Source organism: Mirounga angustirostris, unplaced genomic scaffold, assembly GCF_029215605.1.
Source record: "Mirounga angustirostris isolate CCGP_5_RB_7025 unplaced genomic scaffold, mMirAng1.0.hap1 SCAF_15, whole genome shotgun sequence".
Taxonomy (NCBI): Eukaryota; Metazoa; Chordata; class Mammalia; order Carnivora; family Phocidae; genus Mirounga; species Mirounga angustirostris.
Window position 1 is genome coordinate 22,842,267 of NW_026991723.1, and position 26,195 is coordinate 22,868,461.

General features: G+C 44.3%; 1 protein-coding gene across 11 annotated transcripts in view; it reads right to left on the minus strand.

Annotated features, from left to right (window-relative positions):
- The window catches only part of TLE1 (TLE family member 1, transcriptional corepressor), a 90,668-nt gene that overhangs the window by 30,698 nt on the left and 33,775 nt on the right, over positions 1 to 26,195 (minus strand). For 7 of the 11 annotated variants that reach the window (XM_064579443.1, XM_064579442.1, XM_064579438.1 and 4 more), the window contains 3 exons: positions 14,276 to 14,480; positions 13,525 to 13,541; positions 349 to 465 (listed from right to left, as the gene is read on the minus strand). In XM_064579443.1, the coding sequence (XP_064435513.1) occupies positions 349 to 465; positions 13,525 to 13,541; positions 14,276 to 14,480 (339 nt within the window). Of the gene's footprint in view, positions 1 to 348; positions 466 to 5,852; positions 5,874 to 13,524; positions 13,542 to 14,275; positions 14,481 to 26,195 lie in introns of those variants that run through there. The other 4 variants (XM_064579441.1, XM_064579439.1, XM_064579448.1 and 1 more) reach the window with 3 other exon arrangements.

A 26,195-nucleotide genomic window follows, 5' to 3' on the forward strand; every position in this document is an offset into this window, starting at 1 on the left:
AAACTGAGAATTTGAAGATGGTGAGGACAGAGCGTCAAACCACGGGCAAAAGTCCCTTTAAGAGCAGGGCCCCATGCAAATGCACAGGCTGGAGGTCTGGCCCCTGCACGCTGCTATCCCCTCTTATGAGGAACTTAGGCAGGAGGCCTAAAAGGTAATCATGAGCCTGACCGAGCAGAGTTCACAGCTCTAGAGGGAAATAGTACCCTTCTAAGAACCTATCCTCTTGATAGTATTATTTTAAAGGATGTGGAATTATCACTATGATCTTCGAGTATGCTTGTATGCTCACTTAGAAGGTGAACAAGTAAGCAAACAAATACTGTTTCAAGTCCTTTATTTACTTACATAGTGGCTGGAGTCCTTATCATCCACCTTTCTTTTTTTGATGTCATTGGAAAATTCAGGTCCATTTCTGCGTTTATCTGTGCCCCTTAGACTGTCTGGGACCAAGAGGGAATTACTCTGTAAGACACACACACAAAAAAAGAAAAAAAATTAATCAAAGATTCCTTCCCAGGTCTCTTTGTACACATGAAAACCCAACCTGGAAGTGATAGCTATTTTAAGAAAGGTGATACCTACACCAACTTTGACTCCATGTAATTCATCTCATCTGAAGACTTTGACGGCAAACATTTAGAGAGGTGTAAGCGCTTAAAAGGGAGACCCTGACTATGCAATGAAGCCATCCAGAGCCTGGTGGATCCTTCAGGCCCTACTCACTCAAAATGCTCTTCCATTCTCTTTTTACTGTTAGAGAGATGGGAGCTTGCTGTTTACAGGGGGATGTGTTTTTACTCTTTCCCACTGCGATTTCCTGGCCAGGAATGTAAACGGCCTAGGAGCGGAACCCTGAGATTTTTCTATCAGGCGTATTCTGTGACTGTGACAGTGTGTGCCCCCGAAAAAGACACACAGAGAGTAGGTGGGATTAACAGCATGGCTTCCTAAAAGGCAAATAACATTTTCCACAGCAACAATGAAGGAACTCTTTTGAATTCTTTCAATTTGCTGTTTGGAAATAAGATTTGGTGTTCCTCGCCAATAGCACTGAAATTCAAGACCTGAAGCAAGTATTTCAGCCAGGGAATCTTCAACAGCGAGGCCAGCTCCCCCCACACAAAAGCAGGAACAAGGACTAATCTTTTCTACCAACCACACAGGATACTTTCCTTCCCATGTGCTGAGTACGAACTGTTGACCCAAAGAAAACAGGCATTTTCGATATTTGGGGGGTCACATGACATGATCTGACATCCCTTCAATTCCCATCTCCCCTCAGGCTAAAGCATCAGAACATGTTACAATGAGTCCTTTTAAGTACATGATTAGCATGCGCAAGGGGGCAATTTGTTCAGTGATGTGTTACTGCCTTGAACAATACTGAAGGAGCTGTGCAAAAATCTCCTGCACAAAGCCCAGATAACCCCAATTTCTGAAAGAGGCTGGAGAACTACCCGGGGGGTGTCCAGGGCCAAGAGACAATTATGTTACCTTTCTCTGCCACAATTTAAAAAAGAAGGGGCTGGGGGAAACCTTTAAGTCAGACCACCTCTAAAGCAATGGCATGTACCAGAAGCAAATTTTTAAAAGCGGGGTTGGGAGGGGAGAGAAGGGGTGACTTCGCTCCTAACCATACCAAGGTAGTCAGCCAGGTGGCTGGGTCTCTAAGTTCCCTCATGAAAACTGTGGACCCCACCATGGGAACATTCCCAGCTCAACTACACACAGGAGGAAATCAAACTGGGGAGCAGGGAGCCATCTGAGGCCTCTTTGCCTACTGCAGGGGCTGACAGTGAGGCGAGCTGAGCTTTGATTCATGACCGGTCAAGCTACACAAATGCAGGAGGCTTACATAAAAGCAGAGGGAGGGACTCGTGTGATTCAATACAGAGTAGCTCAGAGTAATGTCTTTAGCACAGTGTGTGGGGCTGAAAGGTGACCTGGCCAGATCCCTCCACTGAAGACCGTGGTAAGTGTCTGCTAAAAACTAACCCCTCCGACCCAGACCCCCTGGCTGATAGGACACAGGAGACTTAACCAAACTCCTGAAAGTGCTAACGTGCACTCCAAAAAGCAGAGCCACGGGAGGAGAACAGCAGCGTGCACGCAGGTGTAAACAGTGTTCCAGTGCACCTGCCCGTGTTCTAGATCTTATCAGCTCTCCAAAGTCTCCTCGTCCAGACTCTGACCTGATGCACTGAGGGCAGCACCATAGAGCATTCCACTTTACATCTGCCCCAGGGCCCAGAAGAATGTGGCACAGACTTTGTGTCCACTGGCAACTTTATTTATTTATTTATTTTTAAGATTTTTATTTATTTTTTTGACAGAGAGAGACACAGTGAGAGAGGGAACACAAGCAGGGGGAGTGGGGGAGAGAGAAGCAGGCTTCCCACTGAGCAGGGAGCCCAATGCAGGGCTCGATCCCAGGACCCTGGGATCATGACCTGAGCCGAAGGCAGACGCTTAACCGACTGAGCCACCCAGGCGCCCCATCCACTGGCAACTTTAAAGTGAAGTCTCTCTCCACAGGGTCACCTTCGAAGCCTTCCTGCTGTAACCAGCGCTGGGCATCCAAACTGCTCAGCCATTCAAAGATAGCTTTTTAACGATCTTCTTTTTTTTTTTAATATAGTCAAGTGGTATTGTAAACATAAAAGTAAACTTTGCTTCTGTTAGCAACAATGCAATTTCTGTTAGAAACAGTAACAGTCCTAGAGTTGGACCCTGGAGCCTGTCAAGCTTTGAGGCCTCTGCTTCTACATGTTAGAAGTTACTACTGTAATTCCTGCTTGAACGGCTTAAATGAGGCCAGAATCTGAATAGGTTTTGAAAAGCTCTGGAAGTTCCTCTAAATTTGGACAGGGCTGGTAATTAGCACCGCTACTCATGTGAAAATTGGCTCCATTCAAAATGGCAGACTCAAGACAAGTTGCAAAACACAGTGTCTCATCGTAACTTTGATGCTGTAAAATGCATTCAAAACAAGGCAGCAAAGATGGTGGGCTGGGAAGGCCTGGGGGAACCACAGTCCGGAGCAAGTGGGGAGCTGGTTCACGTGGCAGCCCCGCCCAAAACAGGCCACTTCCTTTCACCCCTGTTCCCACGAACCTGTTCTTTGTGTAATTGTCCCCAACATCTGCCAGCCCTGACACTGCTTTCGTTGTCGTTCCTGATTTTTTTTTTTTTTTAAGATTTTATTTGTTTATTCATGAGAGACAGAGAGAGAGAGAGGGAGGCAGAGAGAGAAGCAGGCTCCCAAGGAGCAGGAAGCCCGATGCGGGGCTCGATCCCAGGACCCTGAGATCATGACCTGAGCCGAAGGCAGACGCTTAACGACTGAGTAACGCAGGCGCCCCAAGATTAACTTTTTTTTTAATTTAAGATTTTATTTATTTATCAGAGAGAGAGAGACAGAGGCAGGCAGAGGGAGAAGCAGGCTCCTTGCTTAGCAAGGAGCCCGATGTGGGACTCGATCCCAGGACCCTGGGATCGTGACCTGAGCCGAAGGCAGACGCTTAACCATCTGAGCCACCCAGGCGCCCCTGTCGTTCCTGATTTAAGCAAATGGCTCCAGCCTAACGAACTTCACTGTCAGCAACAACAGCTATTTTGGTTAACGACTGCCTAGGTGACCCTAATCCTCATGGTTCCCTCGTGTGCTCCCTAGAAACCCAAAAGTGACTTCACAGGTATTACTGGATGTCTCATGATACCAGAAGTTTTATTTCCCCGCCCCGCCCCCCTCCCCATGCTCTGTGTTTTCCTCACATACCAGCTTATGTTCCTCATGACCCAGGGGTGGAGTAACAGTCATACTGATGGTCATTGTGAGCCATTTTGTACACATTTTAAGTATAAAAAGATTCTACCTGGGTATTGAATGAATATCATTTGGATCTTTCAAAATTTATCTTGATTCTTTCTTGATTTGTTCGATCTGGACTAGAATAAGATAGTATCACATTTAACATTTAATCAACATTTAAGAAGAAGCCATTTGCAAAACAATGAAACTCAGGTTACTTGACTTTAAGTTTTTTTTTTCAAAACTTGTGCACTGGAAACACAGAAGGTTAATTAGAATCACACCTCTGAAGAGGCCAAAGCAACCTTAAAAGATTTATTGTTCATCTTCTTCATCCCCCCACCCCTTTATCTGGGGGCTGACCAGTGAGGGGAGGCGATTTACCTAAAGTCAAGGCATCTCCACTCCCAGAGGAGTGATTCTTATACTCAATTTATGTACATAAAATACTTGCCCCCACCTACTTATCACTTAAGAGTCACGCTGGCTCTTTAACCATTAACATTTAACCATTTAACATTCTAATGTGACATAATAATGCCTAGTGCATGCTGCATGCTTTCTCTGACCGCCCCCCGCAAACCACAGTCTCTATCTCTCTCTCACACACACAAACACACTTGGTTTTATGCCACTTTAGGAAAACCGTCAACATCTTAAAAAAATTACACTCGACATTAAAATGACCTGAAAACAGTCCCAAATTCCTGCCTTTCCACTCATGAATCCTGCCATTTATAACCCAAGATGCGTACAACAACAGGCCTCAGCAGAGAGCAACAAAGCGGTCCAGAGACCCACAGCACCTCTTCACACGATGTCACTCATGGCCGCTAGGACCTCTGCAGACTTAGCTGCCACCAGACTTCTCCTCCCAGGGTCCATATTTTCAAAGGCTTTAATCTACCAAACAGCATTCATCAAGGAAAGTTCAATTTCAAACATTTAATCTGCGAAATAAATATTTAATTGTGAATCAGAGGTTTTTTGGGTTTTTTTTTATCAGCATGAGAACTAGAGTTACCACGCTGACTGATACACTCTAATGCTAGCCAAGAAACTCAATGTTTTATTCACCTTGCAGCTGGTAAAATTTAAGTGTCTGCCAGAATTTTTCAGAAACAGTAATTACTGGGCAGATTTCTATTACAAATGTCCCAAGGTCTGGGATTTTTGAGACTGTATATATAGTTTCCCTTTGTATTAAAATTTTTTAACTAAACAAAATCATCTTATTTACTTTGTGTCTTCCACCAGAGCTCAAAACTGGACATTTATACAGCCCACAGGGGAGATTACGAATCTGAGCAAATCAAGGTCGGAAAACACACTATGACTTCAAAACAAACTAAAAGTCTAAAACCATGATGAGTTTCTGTATCTTACACGTTGCACACACTGATGGGAATGCAGCCAAGTCAAACAATAAAAGTAGAGGTATATCTGACAGGTCTCTGGAGAAAAAAAGATCCCCCCCGGAGCATTGAGTACCAGAGTCAGAAAGAGGGTCCACAAGACCTGTTAGCCCCACTGGTGTGCCTTTCTCTCTATTTGTAGGTGGAAACTACACATGAAATGAAGAGATGAGGGGCAAGGACCGAGAAAACATGCAGCCCAAGGGAACTCTCCCTCTTAAAAAACTGGAGAACTTAAAATCTCAGTGTGCACCTTCACTGACCAGGCCAACTGTTGGCTACCATTACTATATGCTTCCTGAGGGTCATTTCTCCCACTTGCAGTGACGTGATGCTTAAGAACAGTGACAAGACTACAAGAGCTACTCAGAGAAGAAAAGGAAAAGTAACAGAACTTCTCCTGTTACAACTGGGGTACACCAGCTCCAGTCGCCAAATCCAGATCACATCTAACTGGGTGAACCATGTTTCATAAACACACATACCAGGACTAGCCTCTGCTATAGTTCTCTGGGTGCAAGTTAACTAGAGAGTTGGCAGAGTGTTTGAACCTAGTAGGTAGAAGTGCACGATTATTCTCCCAAAGCAAAAATAAACATCCAAATGCAATCATTACACCATACCTTCATAGAAGAACTTCCAATGGTAAAGCATCAGAGCCTGCTGCACTTGGGATTCAGTTGAATCAAAAGAAAACATCACGATTTGGATCTGTGTCACCTTTATTCTCATGGTTCTGGACAATGCTGTTTCTATTTCATGCTCTGAATACCCACTACTCAAGATCGAGGCAGAGAGACCCAGATGCTTCAATATGGATAAAAACCCGTCCGTATATGCTGGTTCCAATACTTTTGCTTTTCTTTAGCAATTTAACAGTAATGGCTGTTCACGTAAACGGAGATACTCTGGAAGGTAAACTCCAGAAAAAATGAAAGAAAGCAGGTTTAAGGGAGTGTTACCCTGTCAGTGTTACCAGAATACTTGTTACAGAGCCTTCATGTTTCCTTCATCGATTCTGAGACCTCAAAGCAAGTCTTCTGCCAACCATGTCTAAACCTTGAAGGCACCAGCAGCAACTGTGCAAGGAAAACCCGCTCATGGAGACAGCAAAAGCTAGACAGGTTTCCCTAATGTGAAAATAATGCACATTATTCAAATGGATTTCTTTTAGCTGCCTTGCCGATTCCCCTTGGGATCTTTCTCCTCCCCGCAGGAAAAGCATTTGTGTCAGAGGTACAGACTGGAAACTCATGACACCTCATTTATCCTCCGTTACACTAAGGCAGTGGGAACCTAATTTGCTCGCACACTCCACACTGACAATTAACTTCTCGGTGAACATTAAAACAATTAGGCAGTGACGCACCCCCATCACATCTGTGTGCCTTCTCCATCTACACCTGGTACCAATTAAGCCGTCACCCCTGCGCTGTACTTTTCGCTTCAGTCCAACGGGTCATTCACAGATTCTGCCTGACATTTCAACAAATGCGTTTTTAACCCCTAAAACTAACAGGATCCCCACCTGTCAACGGGGAGGAGGGTAAGAAAGTGAAGATGTGTGGAAATGTGTCCATTTGGCAACCGCATCACATCTCAGGAGCCCTGCCTGTGAGGCAGATCTGAAGGGTACACATCGATTTTTCCTATAGTTTGAATGCAAAATATGGAAAGGACCCCGCGTGTTCTCGCACCTCGATCTGGGAACTCTGCAACTGTCAGACGCAGATGAGTGGTTCAGTCAGAACTCCCAGAAGGGAAGCTAGCCATGTAGCAGGCATACAGACCCAGTAAAGAGGTGAGCTGGAAGCTGTACTAGTGCAGGAGACAGATACCCTGGCATCACTCGCAACGTCCCCAGTTTGCCCTTCCACCGCTTCAGGTAAAGAAAAATAAAACACACCACACACACACACGTGCGTGCACGCACACACACACACACACTTTAGAGCTGACAATAAATATAGTTATTTCAAAATAATTTTTAAATGCCCTCATGACAACTTCATTCCCCTCATCAGGACCTTGGTGACAGCAAAAAATCAAATCTGTATTTCAAACTGTTTTTAAAAGCAGTTTTCGTAGAGCTACTATTTAGCTGTCACTGTCGCTCTTTGTTCTCTAGTCCCTGAGGACACACTTTCTAGTACAAAGAAACCAGAAAGCACTGGGTCAGGACTTGCCGGTGAGTTAACTTGGGTATCTGACGGCACTCACCTCCACCTCTCCTCATCTGAAAGACGGGAGACCCAGAGTTTCCTGCTTACTACGTTTCAGAAGTAATGATAAAAATGATCATGGGGCCAAAAGGAAAATAAAATTTTTAAAAACCTGCTCTCAATGGTGGGCTTAAGTTACGTTTTCTAATTACAGAGAACAAACTGAAATCTGAAGAGAGTTTCGGAGGAAGGTAATGTTTTCTACCCGCTTTCTGGTTTCTTAGAGTCAAGATGCCTGATGCCCATCTTTACCATGAGCACAGTGAGATAAAACCTGAACATTTCTCCAGTTACATATGGGCCCCGATACCCTCCCCGGTGAGTTACGGTGTCCACAGTAAAGACACACCTCCACCTAGTACAGGACAGACCACTCCCAACCATCTAGAAACTGCTGTCGCTTTCCTTTCTTCCGGGCTTCACCCTTCTCACGGCAGTGATGCAGGGAGCTATTTTTTAAGCACATAGTTTTAAATTTTGCCAAAAAGGAAATCTGCTGAGACAACTGAAGAAAACTTAGTGTTTTCCACTGTGCCTAAATATTGACATTTTAGGTGACTCATCTCAGTTTTATCCTTCACTTCTAGGCGATTCCTTGAAATAAGTCAGGGGATAAACAAACAGTTAGGCAGAAATACTTCCTCCTTTGATGAACTTGAGCATCATGAGCCCAACCAAGTTCAAGACGGGCTGGGGTCTGTCTCCTGCTCTCCGCACTGAGAAACATCAGTCACGGCCCACATCTCCACAACTGCCTCACACATTTGAAAACAGGAAAAGAAACCACCAGTAACTACATGGAGCATGACTAATGATGCATTTATGGCTGTCTTGTTACTCTGCAGGTAGAGAGGATAGGGAGGACATTCCAAAAGGCTTGCTATGCTCTGTCTGATGACTTCCTGTTTGTGGTCCCTAAAACCCCTCACCCCATGAGGCAGCTTCCATCACCAATTTATAGATGAGGCTAGGGGAAAGTTCCAAAGGATGAAACACCTGGTCCGTGACAGAACACCACTGTGGTCTGCCTCTGTCCAAAACCGGTGTTCTTTTTATCACCCCATGCTCGAAGGGCTACTGGGAGCTAATGTGATAGTCAAAAAAGCAAAATTTCAGAAAAAAGCCAACAGTGAAGTATTCTACAAAGAGACTCATGTCTTAGGTTCTCCTTGCACTCTGTAGTGTTCAGTGTGATTTGAGAAAAAAATCATGGGTGATCCTTAGTAGGATCTAGTAGGATCTGGTCTTACCAATTAACTAGTTAAGCAGAACAGCTCCAGAAGAAACACAAAATAAAGACACCACCTCATATTAAATCAAGTGATGACTGTCATCACTATTTTTAAGTTCTAAAGATGAACTCGATAATTCTACAAAGTCAGTTATAGGAGTGACAACCCAGTTCCTCAGAAAGACATAATCTAAATCTCTACCTCCATTGATTAACTGTATAATTAGAAGCACCTAGCCTCCCTGAGCTTGGTGTCTTATTGGTAAGATGATGGTGTTGCACCATTATGACCTCTAAATACATTAACAGTGTAACACTTTTCGGGGCCAGGGACCCCTTTTGAGAATTTGATGAAAGTTATCATTTCTCTCCACAATTAACAGAAAGCAGCACCAACCCAGAACATGATGCACACAGTTTTAGAGGGGTTCAAGTACCTCCTGAAGCCCACATGTGTACCCCGCCTAAGTCCACAGACCCTGTGCTCTGGAGTCTCTCCCAGACACCTATCCCCATCATCTCCTCCCTCTTCCAAACATTCCAAATAGTGATCACACGTGTTAGGCATTCCAGTGTTTTTGATTTAACAAATATGTGCCTGTGACATTAAAAGATATCACTGCAAAATGGCAGCAAGTACAACTAACCTTTGAACAACGTGGGGATTAGGGGTGTGCCTCCCATCTCAGTCAAAAATCCACACCTAGCTTTTGATTCCCCCAAAACTTAAGTACTAATAGCCTACTGTTGACCAGGAAGCCTTACCTATGACACAGTTGATTAACACGTATTTTGTACATGTACTATATACTATATTCTTAAAGGTAAGCCAGAGAATGTTAAGAAGATCGTAAAGAAGAGAAAACACACATACGGTGCCGTCCTGTGTTTATCAACAAAAATCCACACATAAGTGGACCCGCAAAGTTCAAACCCGTGTGGTTCAAGGGTCAATTCCACACGCAGTGCCTCACACAGTATCTGACACGTAGTACGTGCTCGCTAAATATTTGTTAAACGAATGAGTATCAAAGCACACGTTCTGTCATGTTTTTTCAAGACCCATACAAATGCTCTGTCAACTCTGATTCCAGGTCTTTCAAGCAGACTTACTGGAAGATTGCCTTCAGCCAAAACTGAACACAATTCATCTTTACATTAATTGAAATACCCAAAGTTTTTATTACCACGTAAGAAATAAAGTCCTTTTTGTTAGGTCATGTCATGTCTTTGCTCAACTGTAGCACTCTGACAAGTAGCCTTATGTTAAAAAAAAAAAAAAAAACAACTTGCAAACAAGTTTTGCAAATTAGTAAAAACAGTAGTCAGATCTTAATTTAAAATCAACAGCCAAATAGCAAAATAAACCTCTTAAAAGCTCTTCCCTTCATCATTCATCTCTTTCAAAAAGAAGAAAATTAAAAAACAGTGTCCATATTTTCACTGTCCTTACCTTCATTTTTTTCTTGGGCTTTACATTAAAACAGGCTACAGTAAGGCTCGTTTGTTTTCCTACCAAATAACCTTAAGCTAGCAAATGTAATAATTTTGTCACTAGAAATAAACAAATACAAACTATCTACAAACCAGGTTTAGATGCACAGATGAAAATCCATACACACTCACATTCCCTCTGGGTCTACAAAAGTCCCTGATTGCTGCACTTGATACAGATAATTATCATGTTTGTTCAATACAGAGAGAACAGCAGGAAAAAAAAAAAAATAAGGACCAGATACTAGCGTGGAATGTCTCAGAACTCCTCAGTCTTATTTATGACAGAGGTTCCCCGTTTGGTCCAAGGACCCTGAGGTTCCCAGAGACTGTTACAATCTCTACGGAGGCAGATCTTCTTCCTATACCTCAACCAAAACAATGTATTGCCACAGAGAGGACACGGAAGCTGATGAGACTACATCTATCCTCTCTGCAAACTGAAGGCACTGAAGATACCTGCAAACAAGTAGAACAAAGCCACTCTTCCCACTACAATTTTTTGTTTGGGAAAGTAGTTAATTTTCATTAATAAAGTTATTTATGCTAACACAAATTAAGTAGCTCTTTACCAGTTAAAGTGATTTTGTTTTTGTTTTTGTTTTTTAATTTCTTAATCCAGAAAAATTTCAAAATCTGTAATCCACACAGAGAAAAATTCCCTGGGGTCATCAATAATTTTAATTTAAGATGTAAAGATCCTGAGACCGTAAAGTTTGAAAACCACTACTCTGTTGGTTTGAAAACAAAACAAAACAAAAAAAACAGCAGCAATATAGGGTAATCAACTGACTTTTTCACCTAGTAAAATTTGACTTCATAATTCAAACCACTTTATTAAATAGAGAAGTACTACAATATTTTAGTCACTAGCAGTACACATCCTCTCATTACCCACTGCTTCTCATATTCAATTTTACACAAGTTTAAAGAGCTACTTCATTTTATATAACTGCAGCGAAACCCCACTTACATAAGTGGACAGTGAACAGTTTCATTCCTCTACAGACCGAGTTAAATGTTTAGGTTACAAATTAGTGCAGTTTTCCCATTTTATATCATCATCACCAAGAGAGGTCTATAATAATTAGGCGGAAAACACAGTATGTATACTTATTCTGAAAAAATTATCATTCAGACTTGTGAAAAATTTGATGTGAAAGAGACAGGCAAAGAGCACATTAAATAACCATTCATTTTATGGTATTGTACAGATTGGTTTATGCCATGTATCCACCATATTTTGACTTGAAAGTTCACTGGCGGTGAACTCAACTTGAGGACCTAAAAACGGATCGAAATGTAAGGACTGTTTTGCATTTGGAGGGTACAACTCCTCACCCTTCCTCCACCCCACCCTCACTTCCGCAAGTGAATTAAGTTCTTGCTTACATTTGTCAGCCAAAAATACAAACAGGTTATTTGATACACGGAGACACACAAGCAGAGCTATGGAAAGCAGTTCTACTGGGTTCAGCATGCACACCTCAGCTCATCACTCGTGCCATGGCATCTCAGAGAAATACATACTATGGTACCCCTTCCACAACTATCTAGAACTCTCGCTGAAACTTTCTACAACCCGAGATCTTCTCATACTTTTGTCACCTTTCCTCAACGCTTTGAGAAAGGGCTTGTAATATGTGTGCCTACATATCCCTAACTACAGCTACATTTCCTGTGTTGTCTTACATCTCACAAGCACTCGACAAATATACAGTGATTTAAGATGAAACAGTACCGAGAACAGAAAGCTAATTTAGAAATACAGTTCCAAACCTATAATCAGTTCAATAAATTAAAACCTGCAGCAGACTACGGGACAGGAGCTTTCTCAACATCTCCTGCCATCTCTGTTCTTCGGTCCAGGATTAGGGTTTTTAACTTGACATTCTATTGAGTGAACATGGCTCGAAAGAGGACAATCTACAGTGACACGGAGACGGCAACAAACATAAAAGTCACCACGATTAAAGTCAGTTCACGTAGGTTTGTACTTTAGGAGTAGGGTATTTTATTCCCTAGCTGGGGTTTTTTTCTCCCCTCTTTCCCTCCCAACATTTTCCAGAGAAAACTTATGAGAATTTTAAAACTAGCCACCCCATCTTTTCACCCTTATCCATTGCCCCCAAAGAATCCTGCTACATAAAGTACACAACCAACTCTTGATTTCAGCTCACGTCATGAGATCGAGCCCCATGTCGGGCTCTGCACTGGAAATGGAGCCCGCTTGAGATTCTCTCTCTCCCTCTGCCCCTCCGGCCCCATCCCCCATCTCTCTCCCTCTCAAAAACAAAAAACAAAACAAAACAAAAAAACCACAAAACAAAAAAAGTAACACCAAGATCAGTCTCAAAGAGAATTTTAAAAGTAGCCACTATTCTACACAGAAGAGGGAAAAAGAACTTTCTGCACACAAGTGATTCACCTATCTTCCCCCTCCCCCAAACTCCTAAAAAAAAAAAGGATCAGAATGATTTAAAAGTTCAGTATCCCAATTCTGCTACCATATTTAGATTCGACCTGGCCAAAATACCGCCATGTTCAAAAGGAAAGGAAAGGAGGAGGAAAGGAGGCACAAATTATAGGTTATCCTCGCTGAAAAGGGGCCAATTTCTCACTCCATTTTAGATTCGATCTCCCCATAGCTTACTGGCAGATACACGTACAGACTGAACGTGCAGTATGTAAAATGGGTAAGATTTAGGCCGATGAAAAAATGAACCCTATAAAGCCTAGAGCCTCCGTCCACGGAGTTTCCTTGTTCTTCAGAGCTTACTTAGACGCTCAGTTCTTTGGTCAAAAATAAATTTAAGTTCAAGTTCACCCTCCAAGGACAATTACGAAAAGAAAACTAGATATGGAAACCTAGCAACTAAGATGCATTTGAGGAGGATAATGAATGGTGTAGGTAGAAATAAGACATTACTAACCAATTTCACATATGGATTGTGACCTCTTGCCTGTAAAACTGATTTAAGACAAAAACGAATACTCTTTTAAAACTCCAGGCAACCTGGAGTCGGAATGCAATGATAAACATATTTTTAAAGTGAGTCTGGGGCACATACAGATCAAAGTGTATTTCCAAGTGAGTAATCACAGCAGACAGCTTTGCCTCCAAATCATGTCCCTCTCATCTCACAAAAGTTTTATTAAAAAAAAACACAAAGGTCGGGGGGAGGGAGGGTAGACCATCATAATATAAAAAAAGAAAAGAAAAAAACCAGGTCACTGAGAGAGACAGGGAGCATATGCGTGTCTGCGGCCGTGTTTAAAGAAAGGCAGCTTGGGGTGCATTGCTGGAAGGGCAATGTGTTTATGTACAGCAGGCGTTTGAGTACTTACTGTGCCCGGTTCTCTGTCTGCTCCCGAGGTTACCAAGAAACGCACAGACATGCCCGTTCAGACACAGAGGCAAGAACAGAAATAAAAAAAAGGGGGGAATAATTAGAACACAAGCCCCAAACAGTTTTAAAAATGGCTTTTATTTATATAAGTCATTGCACATTCCTAATACAGTGATTTCCTGAAAATTACAGTATTTTGTAAACATAAGATTTACAGTTTAACCATACACAAAGCCTATTTTTTTTATTTCTTGACAGAATAAATTACTTTTCTTCAAAAAATTAGTCAAGTGCAATTTTGCCCAATATTTAATGCATACTAGAATTAAAGCCTATGAAACTAAGTAGTAACAGATGCAATTATCAAACCTTTCATTTGAACACATTCACTTTCAAATTTAACTTCTTATTGCGCCCCATTTAACAACATTACTTTCTTTGAAAATTACCCAATTAAGCAGTTAACAGTTTTCCATAATATGGTACAGGCCGCTGGCATTAACTAGGCAGTTGCCAAGATGTCAAGATGCCTGCAACCTAAAGAGATCGAGAAATCTACAGATGCCCACGTTAAACCCTGAAAACTTCCAGGGAGAACTGGGTTTCAGTGGCCAAGCTTTGCGACAGTTCCTCTTAGCTCATTGTTTGCTCTCTGTATGGGGTGGGGCTTTCTTTAGCGGTGCACACAACTTTGCAGCACTGTATGAGTATTAGGACCAAGTCCTAATCTGGCTTGCCAGGCCTCTCACCTCTGTGGTGCTCTGCATCGTGGTGCTTCTTGTCATCTTTTATTGCCAAGTGAGACTGCCCACTCAGAGCACTAGACAGCGCCAGGAGGCCAGCACTGCCCCCGAGGGGCGGGATTCCAGGAGGCTGAAGGCCCGAAGGGTGAGGCGTTAGGGGCACTGGGGGTCCGTGGCCATGAGAAAGATGCTGAGCTTGCAACTGCTGCTGCTGTTGGTGGTGGTGAGAGAGGAAGGGGAAGAGGAGGTGGGGGTGGGGAGAGGAGGAGGAGACAAGAGGATGGGGAAGAGGAGGTGGGGGTGGGGGGAGGAAGAAGAGATGAGAATGGGGAAGAGGGGGTAGGGGTGGGGAGAGGAGGAAGAGATGAGAGGAAGGGGAAGAGGAGGTGGGGGTGGGGAGAGGAGGAGGAGATGAGAGGAAGGGGAAGAGGAGGTGGGGGTGGGGAGAGGAGGAGGAGATGAGAGGATGGGGAAGAGGAGGTGGGGGTGGGGAGAGGAGGAAGAGATGAGAGGAAGGGGAAGAGGAGGTGGGGGTGGGGAGAGGAGGAGGAGATGAGAGGATGGGGAAGAGGAGGTGGGGGTGGGGAGGAGGAGGAGATGAGAGGATGGGGAAGAGGAGGTGGGGATGGGGAGAGGAGGAAGAGATGAGAGGATGGGGAAGAGGAGGTGGGGGTGGGGAGAGGAGGAAGAGATGAGAGGATGGGGAAGAGGAGGTGGGGGTGGGAAGTGAAGGAAGAGATGAGAGGAAGGGGAAGAGGAAGTGGGGGTGGGGAGAGGAGGAAGAGATGAGAGGAAGGGGAAGAGGAGGTGGGGGTGGGAAGTGAAGGAAGAGATGAGAGGAAGGGGAAGAGGAGGTGGGGGTGGGGAGAGGAGGAAGAGATGAGAGGAAGGGGAAGAGGAGGTGGGGGTGGGGAGAGGAGGAGGAGATGAGAGGATGGGGAAGAGGAGGTGGGGATGGGGAGAGGAGGAGGAGATGAGAGGATGGGGAAGAGGAGGTGGGGATGGGGAGAGGAGGAAGAGATGAGAGGAAGGGGAAGAGGAGGTGGGGGTGGGGAGAGGAGGAGGAGATGAGAGGATGGGGAAGAGGAGGTGGGGATGGGGAGAGGAGGAAGAGATGAGAGGATGGGGAAGAGGAGGTGGGGGTGGGGAGAGGAGGAAGAGATGAGAGGAAGGGGAAGAGGAGGTGGGGGTGGGAAGTGAAGGAAGAGATGAGAGGAAGGGGAAGAGGAAGTGGGGGTGGGGAGAGGAGGAAGAGATGAGAGGAAGGGGAAGAGGAGGTGGGGGTGGGAAGTGAAGGAAGAGATGAGAGGAAGGGGAAGAGGAAGTGGGGGTGGGGAGAGGAGGAAGAGATGAGAGGAAGGGGAAGAGGAGGTGGGGGTGGGAAGTGAAGGAAGAGATGAGAGGAAGGGGAAGAGGAAGTGGGGGTGGGGAGAGGAGGAGGAGATGAGAGGATGGGGAAGAGGAGGTGGGGTGGGGAGGAGGAAGAGATGAGAGGATGGGGAAGAGGGAGAGAAAGAGGTGAGAGTGGAAAGAGAGGAAGAAGGGGAGGAGATGAGAGAGGAAGGGGAGGAGGAAGCGATGAGAGAAAGGGGAGGAGGTGAGAGTGGAAGGAGCAGAGGATGAGGGTGGAGGTAGCAACAACATCCAGGGGGAGAAGTACCCACAATGGAGGAAACACAACAGGAGGTTCAACAAACACATGACAGGAACAAAGAGACAAAGGGAGGAAAGGGGAAAAAATGTGATTAGCATTTTCAGTTCATCAAAAGCTTCCATCTATACAGTTATCTTTCCCCATCTTCCCAAAATATAATTCGAGATCTATCTACACTGCCTCTTTCTGGCATGAGTCATGCCCGCAGAGTATGGCTACTGATGAGCAGCCAGCCAGGCTAGCACTCCCGTGTTAGATCCATCTCTAAGCACCTCCGGGGATGAAGTCCAGTATGTCCCCAAATGCAAGACTCTTCCTGATTTCAGGAAGGTTAAAGCGGGGGAGGCACAGATGTGCACCCTACAAACCAGTAACTCTACTCTTCTCCACTAGTCACCAGTTACAAGTTGACTCTGTTTCTCCAATATTCTTGTGCTAACTTACCACGATGGTATGATGCGGTGTAACCAAAATACTACCTTAAATTAACGGAAAGCTGAAGAAAGATCTAGCGTCTCTTAGGCAAGCCCCTTCCCCTCACAGGTACCCCTGTGTCCTTATTTCACTGAGGCCTCACAGACCTAGGAGGAAGCACGGACACTCCCATTTCACAGAAGGAACCAAGGCGCAGGGCATCAAGGAATCTGCCGAGGTTCTCCGATTGGGGGGGGGGGGGTGTCACGTAGAAATGATCCTCATGGCTGCACTCGGGTCACCATCCCACCACACACAGAGGGAGGCCCTGGGGGCCACGCTGTGATAGCTCAGCCGTAGCCTGAGACTGTGTTTATCGCTTCTCTTCTCCTGAGCCCCACACCCCAAACCCATCTCTTCCATGTCACAGAGGGCAACACTGAGACCCAGAGAGGCCGTGACAAGGAACCCCCAGTGTGGGACTCTCCCCACAGTGACCCACATCCCCACTCCCAAATGCCTTTGCCTCTATCCCTTAACTCATTCCAGAAGTTAGAAATCTGTTCACACTAAAAAGTACCGTTGCTTTCATATATTATATTGAAGAGCATGTTGTAGTAAATGAAAAAGTATCCAAGAAATGGCCCCTGAGCCATAAATCTGGCCACATTTCAGCTGTCCAACATAAAACTCGTTTTTGATGAGACAGTAAAAACGATTAAAGCTCAATTTCTAAGGTGTAATGTTAGAAAATTCTTAAGATTCTGATTTGTGCTCACTTCCCTGGGACTCAATTACTCGTTTATTTATTATCCCCTTGCGTGTACTGAATATATTAAATCTTACGCCAGATCTTCAGTAATTTCTACCCAGACCACTGATCTTTAATTGAATCCTAAACATGCTTCCCGCCCTCGAGAGAAAATAGCATCTTAAAGCCAGAAATCTGTGTCTACAGTCAGTTTACAGTAAATTTTCAACCACTCTTGGCACCTTCTAAAAAAAAATCTTCAGGAGCCAACCTTCTCTTGAAATTCCCCTTCCCCTTCTTTCTAAGGGGGGAGCACAGGGCTAAGCAGAGGAAAAGTGGAAAGGGGGAGAAAGAGGTCAGAGAGGCCAGCATTAATAGTATTCTTGGCAAGTATTTATAAACTCCTCATTCACCATCTGAGATCATAATAACAATTTCTTTACACCTAAAATGACCTTCCTGTCATCCCAAAGACACTGATTCTTGCTCTGTCACCTTTTAAGAGCTTGGCAAGAGCAAGAAATAAAACTGGAGAGGCCGGGAGCGGCATCATGGTCCACTAGGCATGCTCATTAGCACTTAATTAGGAACTAGACACCTGCCATAAGAAATGTGCTCGGAGAAGGATGAGGAACAGGTCTGCCCTACCAGCAATTGCTATCATTACTTAGAGAAGAAAAGCTATGTCCGGCTTCTGGGGGGGAAATGCAATGATGCATACACAAGCAAGTGCAACGGGGTAATTAAGCACGGCGCGGATTACAAGATGAGAGAAGCCAAGCAGAGGGGAAGGGATTTAACTACTGGGTGGGGGACACCACCCTTTCACCCCTCCCTGCACACCCCGCTCTCCCAAAAGTCCAGAACAGAGTCAACAAGGGACTTTTCCAGGGGTGTGATTTTATGTCACGGCAAAGGCATACTCAGGCAAATGCCTGGATACATGAGAAGGAAAGTAGAGCTTTTCTGCCAAATCCAAGTTGGTTCTTAGAAAGATGAACTAGAAAGCGTTCTACAATATATTACTGAAAAGAGAAACTAGCTTATATAATAAAAGGGCTTCGCCACAGCTGCGAAGTAGACCACATGATTAAACCCCACAGTTAGGCTGAGAACTATCAACAGGGATGTCTGGGGGTGCCTGGGTGGCTCAGTTGTTAAGCGTCTGCCTTTGGCTCAGGTCATGATCCTAGGGTCCTGGGATCAAGCCCTGAGTTGGGCTCCCTGCTCAGTGGGGAGCCTGATTCTTCCTCTCTCTCTGCTGCTCCCCATGTCTGTGCTCTCTCTCGCTCTCTCTCCCGCTGTCAAATAAATAAAATCTTGAAAAAAAACAAAAAAAACAAAAACAGGGACGTCCAACAGCTGTAACTGGCTCTGGGAAACTCCCACCTCTACCCAGCTCTGGTTTCCCAGGATCCTTGAAGAAAGCTCACTATCCGTTATTAGAGGCAACCAAGTTTCTCCATCCCTTGCTCGGCCCTTTTGAAAGCTGCTCCTGCTTCTTCTTTTTATTTTTATTGCTATATTTTATTTTTTTGAGAGAGAACATGGGGTGGGGGGCAGAGGGAGAGGGAGGGAAAATCTTAAGCAGGCTCCATGCCCAGCACGGAGCCCCACTCAGGGTTCAATCTCACGACCCCTGAGATCATGACCTGAGCCAAAATCAAGAGTCAGACGCTTAACCAACTGAGCCACCCAGGTGCCCCAAGCTTTTTTTTTTTTTTTAAAGCAAAATCCTACCAAACTGGAAAGAGTAGTAAGCACTGAGAGCATGGATCACAAGTACTAAAGATGCTGTAGACCCAGGAACATGGATACTGCAGCCTCACGCTCTACTTCTCATCCTGACAGGCAGCGTGCCTACATACCCCCCGGCCACTGTCTGGCCTCAGCTCAGAACACTCCCAAGGCAGGAAGGGTGGGCATCGTGGATCCCATTTCACAGAGCAGAGACTGGCTTGCCGCGGGGCTCACAGCCAGAACAAGGAGAGCAAACCTTTTATTCCCTAGAACAGCCTTTCTCCTGTGACCCCAGCAGCCCAGCCATGTTCACGAGGAGTTAGCCTGAGCGTTCCCAAGCATGGGGAAGGAAGAGGGCGCTCTCCTTCTCCAGTGAAGACCTCACTGTCTTTCCCTTCCCAGGTAAGGGGAGGCTCCTGAGGGCGTAGAATACCACACATGCTGAGACACTCCACCTTTACCATGCAGCCCTAACGGAGGTGACAGATGGAAATTTGTTCTTAGATTCGTGCCTCATGAGTCCCACCTCTCTAATCCCCACTTCCCAATATTCTGCGCCCCTATATCTGAAAAAGGATGATCTCTTTAACTCCGGCTCTCTTCCAAGGAAGCATATAAAGAAGAATCAAGCCCAAACAGTGACAGCTTATATGGCTACTCTCAGAAGATGCTTAACAAATAGTGTCGTATCTGAGATACACACACACACACACACACGGGAATGAATAGAGGGCCCGTATCCACCAGAGTAAACAACTCCACACAGACAGCCCACCTGTTCCACGTGTGTTTGGAAGGACATTTTCTCTCAACAAGGCTTACCTGAGACAATCCGGGGCCTGGCACCTTCCCCAAAAGGGGGAAAAAAAAAATGAATGCTATTTTAAAAATGTATTTTGGAACAAAAGAGGTACTGACATTGCTATACAGCCAGCAAAACCTCAAAAAAACCCAATGGCTCTACCAACTGGGGAATCTGCACGCAATGGTCCTCCACAGACCCAAACCTGCACAGATCAATGGGGAAACTCAGATGTTTCTCAATGGGACAGCGAGGGTGGGAAAATCCCAACCTTCTACCTCCTCGTTACCTTCCACTAATTAGTAGACTTTTTTAAAATGAATGCTTGCAGATTTATATTGCACAGGACTCACAGGCAAAACAGTTTGTAAAGCTATAGGAAAAGGCATTTTTGATGAGCAATGGTGGTTTTTAGCATTGCAGGTGGTTTCTCAGATGACCAGTGGTTCTCAAACAGCAATTTTGACACCCCCCCCCCTTTTTCCACCCTGGGGACATGTGGCAATGTCTAGAGACATTTATGGTTGTCACACCTGGGAGGATGGGGGGAGGGACTATGTATGGATGCTATTAAACATCCTACAATGCATAAGACAGCCCCTCGTCACAGAGAATTAACAAGCCCCAAATGTCAATAGTGCTGAGGCTGAATGTTTTTACCCGAGATCTAAGCTGGAATTCTGTCCCATTACATCAGAATTCATGTTCTTATACAGCAAGCAACCTGACAAACTGTTGCTTAAAAACTAAAAATGCTTTCCAACACTCAATTGTTCACTGTCCCTTCATCGCCATCAAGTACCTTGTCACAACTCAAAAGACAAGCATCTGCTTCCCAGAGTGGACTCCACTGACAATTTTAAAATAAAACAAACAACAACAAAAAGCTCACATTTCGTCAAATGACTTTAAAAAGCTACACTGGAAACGTCCACGTATCGGTGTTTTGCGCCTCCAAGGTGGTCGCAGAAAGGTTTCGCTGTTGACAGAAGGAGAGACATGCACTCGCTCTTACCCAAACAGTGTGGACAGGCTGGGAGTGAGACAAGGAAAACAAACACCAAACCCTGAGTTAATGATAATGAAAACCCATGACTAAAGTCACCTCATCCATGTCAAACAACAGCGCCGCATTCAGAATTTTAATTCGTGTTTTACCTAGTGCAGCCTGGGTCAATTATGTTACTATAATGAAATTGACTTTGCTGTTTACATTCAGAGCTTTAACGTAACGGCGTCATGGCTTCCACACTTGTGTTTCTAAAACACGTGCTTTATCGCCACCGAGCTGCCTATACAACGGGAACGGACACCCAAAAGGAAAACGAAGGCCAACACCCCCCTTAACCTCACCAGATGCTAAGCTCTTTATCACCGACCACAGAATCAACTTGAATTTCAGAAATCTACCCTGCTCTCTAACCTTAGGGAAAACCATGTCACACAGATCACAAACTGAACCCAACCAGAACTGAAACCATGCCCCCAAAATAGCATCTCTCATGCCTTTAAAAGCATGCCAATAAGTGACATTTATAGCATTTGGTATTTAAACACTTCTAAAGGGGGAAAAATGTGAAAAGTAGCATTTGTTCCCAGTTCTCTCCAAATCACTCTTCCTCGATTTCTGCTATTTCCCTGTTCTTTAAAACACTCCGCTCTTACCTGGGGAGACTGCAGAAGGAGAAAATTGGCATGCTACAGTAAACGAGCCGGGAAAGTGCGGAAGAGCCATGTGGGAGCAGAAACGTCAAGGACACTACTATAGGAGTTATCTGAAAACCTCCCATTATGTGAATGGCCTCTCTCGTGAAGAGTGGCAAGGGTGATAAACAGGCAGAAAGTGCTTACTGGGGCCAAGAATTCTCAAGCCACTTGAACATAGTTTAAAAAAACAAACAAACAACAACAACAATCCACTGAAAGGCCCCATCTCCATGCAGGAGCATACAGAAAATGACACCCAGAGACAAAACTGATGGCCTGTATGGAGGCAGGCACCAGGATGAAGGCCTATAACTCTAAAAAAAGACCTGAACTCATCTTTACTCTTTCTGCATTGCAGCGAATCCACAAAGGCCAACTCCTCCTGCGTCATCACTGACGTCCTTGCTCGTCTCGCCTGCCCCGGATGACAGTGACAGCAGTGACAATGATCAGAGCGCTGGACTGAAAGGCCTGAATCAGATGAAGTTTTAAAAAGCCATGTTGATTTAGGCAGATCCACTTCTAAAGCCAAGGACGGTTTTGATGAAAAGATGCTCAACATCATTAGCCGGCAGGGAAACCTACAAATCTAAACAACGAACATCACACCCACTGGAACGGCTAGGCTCAAAAAGATGGACGATAACAAGTGCTGGAGAAGATGCTGAGAAAGTGGAATTCTCATCCATTACTTTGGAAAACAGTCTAGCAGCTGCTCAAAGTGTTAAACAGAGTTATCACACGACCCTGCAAGGACACTCGTAGGTTCAGTCGAGAGAAAAGAAAACAGGTCCACACCACATATACACAACGTTCACTGCAGCATTATTCATAAACAGCCAAAAGGTTTGGAAACAACCTCAATGTCCATCAGCCGGTGACTGGATTAATAAAGGTGGTGTATTAATACAATGCAATATTATTCATCAATAAGGACTGAAGTACATGCTACATGAACAAACCTTGAGAACTCTATGCAAAGTGAAAGAACCTCACCACAAAAGGCCACATGTTAGCGGATTCCTTTTACACAAAATTCCTTTTACACAAAATGAACACGCAAACCCACAGAGACAGAAAGATCGGTGGTTGCAGGGACTGGGGGGCACTGGGAGGCAAGGGGGGTGACTGCTAATGGATATGGGGTTTCTTTTTGGAGTGATAAAAATGTTCTAGAATGTGTGGTGATGGTTGCACAAGTTTGTGAATATACCAAAACCCCCTGATTCATATGCTTTGGGAGGGCGAATTTTATGGTATGTAAATTATGCATCAATTTAAAAAAATGCATAGGTCTAACTCTTAAAATGGGGTGCTCTACTTTCTACTCTGAAAAAAGACAAAATAGGATAATGTCTCCTTCCAAGGAACGAAGTACAAATCATATAAATATATGCGGGGAAATTAAAAAGTGAACAATGCCTCAACAAGTTTTCTAGCAACTAAAAAACCACGCTGACTATTCAGAAGAACCCAGACATTGAAGCCAAGCCCTGCAGAGATACCTACCTGTACTCTCAGTAAAAAATTTAACTTGAACCCAAGGAGAAGGAGGATACACACCAGACTTTGCAATATTGCTCCTTCTCCTTGGAAAATTAACAGAAGGGCTGGACTACTGGAATTTAGGAGGAGGGTAGATCACTAAATATAAGTTAGTAGAGCCAGAATATGGATGCTAGTTGTAGCCTGGTCATTTTCTGCTCTTGGTAGCAGGCAAGGCATTATTCTCCGAGGGCGAATTTGTTTTATAAAGAAACTTACAGCTGGGTTATTGATGGGCTTTCCAGGGATTAACTGCATACTCATAAGAATAAGAGGCTAACCTCATCCTCTTAAACTTCACACACTACAATCCAATAGATAGCTGACAGCTACAGCCTGAGGAGAAAAATAATCCAACATTTTGCTAATCTTTAAACCAATCATCTCATGCAACAATGGGGAGCCTTTAGGTCTACAACTCAATCTCTTAAGGACAGGAAGCGTCCTTCTACAGACAAATCAGGAGTTTGTACTCACAGCCATCCCCTACACAAACATAGATAGACACCACAAAAGCCCCGAGACCTCTTTTATTTTATACTAAGTTGTTTTAAAGCATACAGAATTTTAAGTTCACCTATGAAGCAGGGATATAAACATCTGACCAATAACTGGAGGCCCAAAGGCCTTGACAGAAGTTCTTCTGTTCACAGGAAATTAAGTCAGACTCCGTCCGACCAAATGAGAACGGAAAAACAAGGTGGCCGACACTAACCCAAATGTTTTGAGTTCCTGATGTTCACAGGCATTGCTATGAGCAACTGCTCAAATTTTCTTACATCCAACAGTCAGCACTGGGACAGCTGTCAAAAATCAGGCATTCTGTGGTATGGGAAGGACAATCCCCACTGGTCATCTGGCTATCTCTTCTCTCTCTTCTTCCAATTCCATCACAATGATCTGTGCAACCCCTCAGGGCCAGCAAAGGCCTTGTTCCCCTTTCTCCTAAGTAAGGACGCCAACGATGTCTTATCCTCACTTCTGCTTCTCAATTTTCTCTCCACCTGCTCCCAAAACTTAACTTTCCCCCCTCTGTTTTGAACCTTACGTCTGTTGATCAAGTTAAATAGCCAAGGCTTCTTCACTGCTACATCCTAAGTAAAAGCCATTCGCGCATGACAACTGAGTGGCAGGAGCAGAGCATCTGGATGGGTCTAATCTCAAACACTGACATCCACGTAACCACTAGAAAAGACTAAAGGGGAAGTGACCCGCTGCTCGGAGCCACCACCCCTCACACGAAACTTGGCCAACTGGACCCACAGATCTGCCTCAGGCACTTAGAGAAACAAGGTAGACAGAACCACAGTTCAAGGAGTCAGGACCATGCTGGGTAAAGGCTGCCAGCCAAGGTCCTATCCCCACAAAAGCCATGCAGGGTAGATGGTATTATCCATCTGCAGATGGAGACACTCAAAGAGGTTAACTGGTTATATGGGGTCGCAAAGCTACCAAGTGTCCTACTCAAGTCCATCTGACCCTAGACCCATGCTTTACCTTTGTGCAAGGTAAAACACAAGGCAAACGCTCTTAGAAAGACGAGCACATGGGGCTCCTGGGTGGCTCAGTTGTTAAGCGTCTGCCTTCGGCTCAGGTCATGACCCCAGGGTCCTGGGATCGAGCCCCGCATCGGGCTCCCTGCTAGGCAGGAGGCCTGCTTCTCCCTCTCCCACTTCCCCTGCTTGTGTTCCCTCTCTCGTTGTGTCTCTCTCTGTCAAACAAATAAATAAAATCTTTATTAAAAAAAAAAGAAAAAGAAAGAAAGATGAGCACAAAGCACCATGAAGCTGGGCAGCCAGTACTTGGATACAAGTGGACATCCAATTATGCAATTTTTCTTTTTAAATTACACTCAGCCAATCATATTTTACCTTTAAGCAAAAAGCAACCATCTTTCTTTGGGGGTGGAGAAACACTGGCTGAGAAAAAGTACAAGGGAACTTCCTGGGGTGAAGGAGAGAATCGGCACCCCAAAAGTAGTGTGGGTTACAGGGTGTGTGCTCATGCCAAAGTGATCATCCTATATATTTAAGATTGGTGCAATTCACAACATGGAAATTATACCTCAATTCTAAAAAAAAAAAAAAAAAAAGCCTGTGTGTACAAATACATACGTATCTATATCTATATGATCTGTATTAACTACATGTGATATAAACCCACTAAAACATAACACTAATTATCTGGAAGCCCAATCTCAACTAAAATCAATTATTATCATAGCAAGTAGAAGAAAGTTCTTAGTTCCAAGCTCCCTCAAATAATACAGGGGAAAGTGATCTCGAAGAGTCCTTCAATCGTTTTCCCTTTGTGGAATGGAAGATATCGACCATTCCACAAAGTGTTGTCATCTATTTTGTTTTGAGCATTTTTAATAGAATTCCAAATTGGGGGAAAAAAAAATCTTTGAGGAATTCTGCTTACATCACGGAGGCAGTACTGATGTAAGGAATAAATTAAAAAAAATAAAAAATTAAGGTCTCCAGTAAGTTCCCTTCCCACACAAACCTGTTTTCTAAAGCACAAGTGAGCTGTGTGTCACACCAAATAAACCCTATACCTATTAAGATTTCTGCATTATTACTCTTTGTATTGCTACAAGAACATAACACATTTAATAGCAAAAAAGTTATAAAAAGCAAAATTCAAAAAGTAGGGTTGCAGTTATTATTCTGCCAATTATCAAATCTGCTATCCATCACAACTGTTTAAAAGAAGTGCCCCACGAAAAGTAACTATTTCAACAGTTTCTCCAAATATCAAGTATCTAAGAAGCTTATCTTTCTGAAATACCAGTAATCTATATAAGTTGAAGGCAGGTGGTGTCTGGAATGGAAAAGGTTTAAAATTCAGTATTTTCTGTCAGGTAGGAGAACTAAGTTCCCCATGCTGGTGAGAAATGGGCATCATTAGTTCACTCAACGCAGACGGAAAAAAGAGAACCTCCCTTCCTCCTCTAAGACCAATCCACAGTCCCAGGACACAAGCTGAGCCCACCTTAGCAGCGTTGGCGTCCTTGAGAAGATTTCACGTTTTCCAGGTCTGCTAAAGAGAAACGTCTTTAGCCCTGCCAAGCAAGCAATAAGCCCCTTGACTGTACCTTAAAGGGAAGGAGAATGTTTTGGCTCCTTTGCATTTTAAAGGCTACTCTTTCATGATCTTTCACACTTGTAATAGATGTCTAAACCGTTAAATTACTATTTCTTTTCTTAGCCCGAAAGTCGATGCAGACGAAGAGCGTGGCCTCTCCTATTGTTCTTCGTCCTGAGCCGGCCCCTGAGTGATACTGACAGCAGCTATCAAGAGGGGGCTG